Raw genomic sequence first — 6,356 nt, forward strand, 5'->3', positions numbered from 1 at the left:
AAACTCCATCATCAGGTTTGCTGATGACACTGTGGTGGTGGGCTTGATCTCCGACAACGATGAGAAGGCCTACCGGGAGGAGGTGGCTGATCTGGCACTCTGGTGTCAGGACAATAGCCTCCTCTTGAATGTCACTAAAACTAAGGAGCTGATTGTGGACTTTAGAAGGGCTCAACATCCAAGGACGTACACGCCACTGGAGATAAATGGGTCTACTGTGGATAGGGTGAGCAGTTTTAAATACTTGGGAGTCCACATCACAGAGGATCTGACATGGGCAACGCACATTGCCGCACTGGTGGGCAAGGCAAAGCAGCGCCTTTACCACCTTAGACAGCTGAGGAAATTCAGAGTGTCTCTGAGGATCCTTCATTGCTTTTACTCTGGGGCTGTAGAGAGCACCCTGTCCGGCAACATTACAGTCTGCTTTGGGAACAGCTCTGCCCAGGACAGGATGGCCCTGCAGAGAGTAGTGCATTCGGCAGAACGCACCATGGGACCTATACATCAGGAGGTGCAGATCGAGAGCAAATAAGATCATGAGGGACCCCTGCCACCCCAGCAACGGACTGTTCCAGATGCTACGGTCACGCAAACGCCTCCGCTGTCACGCTGTGAAAACGGAGAGGATGAGACGGAGTTTCTTCCCTCAGGCCATCAGGACTGGCAACTTTTATAATAATAAATAATAATAATAATAATAATAATAAAGAACTTTGTTGTAATTCGGTACCGAGATACCGAACGAAATTACATTTCCAGCAGTTACAGAACACAACAAAAAAGAAAAGAACACAAGACACACGACCCCAACACAAACATCCATCACAGTGACTCCAAACACACACTGTGATGGAAGGCAACAAAACTTCCTCTCTCTTCCCCCACGCCCACGGACAAACAGCTCGACCCCTACCGAGGCGACCGACCCGCACAGCCCCCGCAAGGAGATGGAAGTCCCCGCGGCCGAGCCGCACCGGGCGCTATAACGTCCCGCGGCCGAGCCGCGCCGGGCGATGGAAGGCCCCGCGGCCGAGCCGCACCGGGCAATGGAAGGCCCCGCGGCCGAGCCGCGCCCCGAGGAAGAGACCTAAAAAAGAAAGCTTCCCCCCCCCACACACACCCCACCCCCCCCTCACACACCCCACCACCCCCCCCCCCCCCCCACACATACACAACCAAAACCAGAAACAAAAACCATCCCAACACCAACACACAAACAAAAAAAAGATAAAAGACAAACAGACTGCCAGCGAGCCGCAGCCGCAACTCCAGGGACTAAATTTTGTCTTCTCTATATTAACTTTAGTTATATGCTGTAACTGTAATTCTTTTTTGTGCACAATCCCCAGGCATTGCCACTTTCATTTCACTGCACATCGTGTATGTGTATGTGACAAATAAACTTGACTTGACTTGACTTGACTTGACTTCCCTGAATATCCATGTCCCATTCTAAACATATATGCTTCTATCACCACCCCTGGCAGCGCGTTCCACGCACGCATTATCATCTGTGTAAAACCATCCGCCCGGCACATCTCCTTTAAACTTGCCTCGCCTTATCCCCAACTTGTCCTATATGGGAGAGATGGGAGTATCCCACTTGAGTCTACATTACCAGTGTTCTATAGCGGAGACTAATTGCACAGACAAATTAGTCTAGAGTTTTATTGACGTATCTCGCGCGGAATACAGGGGCATCCTCTCTGACTAGTACTGGGGTGGTGCGGGAGAGTGGGGGTTGAGGGAGGTGGGGCGGAGTCCGTCTAAACGGCCCTCAGTTCCAAATTTTCAGAAAGCTGTCCCAGGAACCTGTGGCCACTGCCATCCCGTTTTCGGGGACGCCCAGGCAGCTGACGCGGTTGTCATGTCCCGACAGAACTCCTGCGGGGAAGACAGCGAGAAGCGTCTGAGTCAACGATGGCGGCAGTACGAGGCTCTTGCAGAGAATGGACAGAGGTACAAAGAAAGAGAGGGGGCGGGAGGGAGGGAGAGAAGAACGGGACGGGAAATGAGCGAGGGTGGGGCAGAGTGAAGGAGTGTGCAGGGAGAGTGGGAGAGGGGTGGGAGTGGGGAGAGAGTGGGTGTGGATTGGGAGGTGAGTAGAGGAAGTTTAGCAGAGTAGAGCGGGGGAGGGGCAAGGGCGTAGAGGCAGAGAAAGATGAGATTGGGGGATGATGGTGTGGAGAGAGGCTGTGTGCGGGAGGGGGAGAGTGGGGGGGGGGGACTGGGTGGAGAGGGGGTGAGGGGAGTGGAGAAGGGTGGGTGGGAGTGTGGGAGAAAATGGAGTAGGATGATTGTGCGTGGGCACGGAACGGAGAACCGAGGGTCCCGGTACTCACCGCAGCGCTCGGCCTTCAGCGTGTCCCAAACGTTGCAGTTGAAGTCGTCGTAGCCGGCCAGCAGCAGGCGGCCGCTGTGGGAGAAGGCCACCGAGGTGATCCCGCACAGCACGCCCTCGCTGGCGTAAACTGCCACCTCTTGGTCGGCCCGCAGGTCGAAGACGCGGCAGCTGGCGTCGTCCGACCCGGTGCAGACCGCCTGCCCGCTGGGAAGAACTGCGTGAGAGAGAAAAGGAGTCACGGAGATACCGTTCACTGCGATCACTCACCCTTACTCCTTACCACTCACCTCACCGTTTCTACTCTTCCCTCAGCACCTCGCACACCCCACTCTCCCCCTCTCACCCTTCAGTTCTCATCCATCACCCCTTACTATTCACACTTCACCAGTCACCCTTTACACCTCACCCCTCACATTCACTAATCCTCCGTGCTCTCCCCGTCACCCCTTACCCTTCGCCCTTCACTCCTTCAACTCTCAACTCTCAATCCTCACCGCTCACCCCTCCATCGCGATCCAAACCCGCAATATCGACCCTCACCACGACTGGACAGGTCGGGATGATTTGACCCGGAAACAGGGCGGTTTCGTGCCAGGACGAAATGACACGTTTTGACCCGAGACCGGACGGTTTGATTCGGTGAAGGAGGGGTGGGTTTCCCACTGGCACGGGACGATTTATTTTGACCCTGGATGCGACAGTTTGACACTGGGGAACGAACGGGGATGAGTGGTTTGGACTTTGCGACGAAACGGGACAGTTTGAACTCGGGGCGTCGGTTTGATTCCAGGACTGATCGGTTTCATCCTGGGGACGGGGCGGGACAGTTTGATCGGTTAACCCCCAAAACGCATCGATTTCCCCCCGTGTCGGGATGGTTTGGCCCCGGGACGGAATTGTTTGACGACTCCCCCCCCCCCCCATAAGGGAGGATAACGTGAACCACGGGGCCCCATGCACTCACGCAAATGGCGTTGATGTCGGACTCATGACCCAGGAAGGTCTGACGACACCGGCCGTCTCGGATGTCCCACAGCTTGGCCGAAGCGTCGCACGCCCCTGACACGAAAAGCGAGAAGTCGGGCGACACCGCCAAACTCATCACGTCTCCGCTATGGCCAAGGAAGTTGGTCTTTTCCTTGCCCGTCTCGATGTCCCAGAGAATGCTTCGCAGGAGAGGCGGGGTCAGTATATAGAAAGGGGAGAAATAGGAGGCACGAGGAGCAAACAGGGGAGGGAAATGGGAGGAGACGGAGGGGTGTGAGGGGAGGGGAGGAGTGCGGAGTAAAATGTCTGGGGTGAAGAGAGAGTGGTGTGGAAAAGGAGGCGAGGGGAAGCTAGTGGGAGGCAACTGACCGTAGCCGGACTCAGACGTGATCGGGAGAGGGGTCAGGGATTCGGGAGCTCAGGCAATCAGAGTCATGGAGCAACTCCTCCATGCCGCCCAAGGTGCTCCATCCAAGCTAACCCGAGTTCGACCCATAACCCTCTAAATCGTTCCTCTTAACCGTTGTTATTTTACCTGCTGAATTATTTCTTCTGTCCGCTCGATGCAAATACCCACCCGCGAGGTACCTATTAATTTTTCCCCTCTCATCTTACACCTCCAGCATCCACTTATGGTTTGCTCGACCCTGGGGAAAGGACTTTCCTGTTTCCACTAGTAAAGTGTTAAAAACGCAACACAATACGCCAAGTACAGCCTCACCAGCGTTTTGTACAACTGTAACATGGCGTCGTAATTTTTCATACCCCATTCTGAAACTGGTGAAGGCAGCGTGCCACAAGTCCTCACCATTCTATTAAATCGTAGCAGCGACTTTAGGGAACTATCTACCTGTACTTCTAGATCTGCCTGCTCTCGCCAGCGGCCTGTTATTCACTTGCAACTCTTCACACATCTGAATTAAATCAATTTGCTAATCCTCATTCACTTGCCCAGCTGAACAAAATCCCGATATAATTCTTGATAACCATCTTTATACATTACTACCTATTTTACTTCATTGTCCAACTAACTGCAAATTAGCATCCATACAGACTCCCGGTAAGCCGCGCGGTGAATTCCCCCCCCCCCCCCCCCCCCCCCCCCCCCCCCCCCGGTAAGGCGCGGCCTAACCCACCAGCAGGTTCGGATCGCCCGCCGAAGACCTGGAAGGCACTGCTCGAGGAAAGAGTCGGATGGTGATAGGCTGCGGGAGGGAATGCACTGGTGGAGTCGGCCCTAGAGGCCTGCGGCTCAGCTGGATGGCCCCCGCTCCAAGAGGCCGAGCAGCTGGACTGGACGAGGCATGCCCCCATCACCTGTTACGCAAATATATGATCACTGTGTTCTCCGAGTGCCTCTGGTCTTTTTCTCGTTACCCTTTTCCCAAAGGTACATAAAATGTCGTGAATCATCCTCCAGAGCTATCTTATGCGCGCCATTTTGCCCTCCTGATTTTCTTCTTATTTATGATACTCAGTCCTTTAAAGTCCCCCAGTGATACCTTAATTCTTCCTCCCCATGTCTGGCCCATGCCTCCTTATTTTCCTGACTAGAGACTCAGTTTCTCTGACTCCGACATGTCTCGCCTTCACTCCAAAATGGAAAGTGTACAACTTGAACTTTCATTATCATATTTTAAGAGCATCTGGCCATCGCTTTGCGCACCCTACTCCAATCAACATCTGCAACTTTCTGCCCATTATCATCAAATTGTTCAAATTGGAAGCTTTAGGCCGCCGACCAGCCCTGTCCTTATACATATTTATTTTAAAACTAGTGGAACTGTGGTTGTGGGTCACAAAGTGCCCGCCCACAGAAACGTGTTTGAATTGTCCTACCCAGCTCCCAAAGAGTAGGTCAAGGTTGCCTGCTGGTAAGGCCCTCGACATACTGCCTCAATAAAGTTTCCTGAACACACTTGATGAATTCCTCCCTACTAAGATGATTATGACAATCCCAATTAGGAAGAGGGGCGATGGAGTAAGGTGGAGAAAGGCCATTGGGAGGGATGGGTGCACTTACCAGGTGGTGTCCCCGGAGCTGGTGATGATCTCGCTGTCGTTCAAAAAGCGGCAACAGGAAAGGTAACCTGGCAACGAGATGCGGCCCTAAGCAACCGGCGTGCGGAAGGCAACGGCCCAACATCCCACAACCCAGAGGAACCATCCTCTGACCCATGCATCACAGGGACCCGATTCCCGCGACCTCTGACTCAGGGGACCAGGACGCCCGCGACTCTTAGGTTAGAGGACCTCCACCGCTCCCCGTGGATCAGAGTACCATGACCCCAGCGACTCCGTGGTCGGGGGACCACGAACCCCGCGACCTTTCTCTCCATTGCTCCCCTTCTCTCTCTCTCTACTTCTTCCCATTTCCCCCCCCTCTCTCTCTCTCTCTCTCTCTCTCTCTCTCTCTCTCTCTCTCTCTCTCTCTCTCTCTCTCTCTCTCTCTCTCTCTCTCTCTCTCTCTCTCTCTCTCTCTCTCTGTCTCTGTCTCTCTCTCTCTCTCTCTCTCTCTCTCTCTCTCTCTCTCTCTCTCTCCCTCTCCCTCTCCCTCTCCCTCTCCCCCTCTCATTCTCTAACGCCTAACCCGTCTCCCACCGCTTTACCCCCTCCCCTCCTGCGGTTACTCACCGTTGTGTCCCGCCAGTTCCCGATTCACTTTGACGTTGCCCTCACGGGTCTTCAGGTTGTAGATGGAACACATGTTGTCCAAACCGCCACAGGCCACACAGTTCCCCGACGGAGCGTAGCAACAGGTCATCACCCAGGAGGACCGCAGCGGGATGGCGTGCATCTGATAGGGAGGATTGGTGGGGCCACAGGGATGTGCGTGTAGTGCGGGTTCCAAATATACATCCAACATCTGCCGCGGGACATTCACTCACTGATGCACACATGCACACACTGATCCCACACACAGTGACCCGCATTGGAGGGACGAGACCCACATACTCTGATCCTCACCGGGTTCCCACACGCTGATCCACACCTGGGAGGGGTTCCACGCACACAATGATCC

The 6,356-nt window shown here is 54.3% G+C and overlaps 1 protein-coding gene across 2 annotated transcripts; it reads right to left on the minus strand.

The window, feature by feature from the left end:
* Positions 1-1,691: 1,691 nt before the first annotated feature.
* LOC144606527 (guanine nucleotide-binding protein G(I)/G(S)/G(T) subunit beta-3-like) lies at positions 1,692-6,131 on the minus strand. Of its 2 annotated transcripts, XM_078422763.1 has the most exons (6): positions 5,969-6,131; positions 5,358-5,424; positions 3,312-3,513; position 3,055; positions 2,346-2,561; positions 1,692-1,887 (listed from the first exon to the last, which is right to left on the minus strand). In XM_078422763.1, exons 1-6 carry the CDS (start codon positions 6,129-6,131, stop codon positions 1,781-1,783), a joined length of 756 nt encoding a protein of 251 aa, XP_078278889.1. In that variant the 3' UTR covers positions 1,692-1,780. The 2 variants fall into 2 exon arrangements, with proteins under 2 accessions (XP_078278889.1, XP_078278888.1); XM_078422762.1 differs by lacking the exon at position 3,055 and having other exon boundaries at positions 3,314-3,513; positions 5,969-6,098.
* Between the last annotated feature and the right edge of the window lie 225 nt (positions 6,132-6,356).

The sequence above is a fragment of the Rhinoraja longicauda genome, chromosome 26, assembly GCF_053455715.1.
Source record: "Rhinoraja longicauda isolate Sanriku21f chromosome 26, sRhiLon1.1, whole genome shotgun sequence".
In the NCBI taxonomy this organism is placed as follows: domain Eukaryota; kingdom Metazoa; phylum Chordata; class Chondrichthyes; order Rajiformes; family Arhynchobatidae; genus Rhinoraja; species Rhinoraja longicauda.

Excerpts from the sequence above, each read along its gene's own strand:
- LOC144606527 (XM_078422763.1), bottom strand. The coding sequence starts at position 6,131 with ATGCACGCCATCCCGCTGCGGTCCTCCTGGGTGATGACCTGTTGCTAC. Across the intron at positions 3,514-5,357 it reads AGCTCCGGGGACACCACCTG|CATTCTCTGGGACATCGAGA; the intron begins GTAAGTGCACCC and ends TCTCCTGCGAAG. Across the intron at positions 1,888-2,345 it reads GCTGAAGGCCGAGCGCTGCG|GAGTTCTGTCGGGACATGAC; the intron begins GTGAGTACCGGG and ends TCTTCCCCGCAG.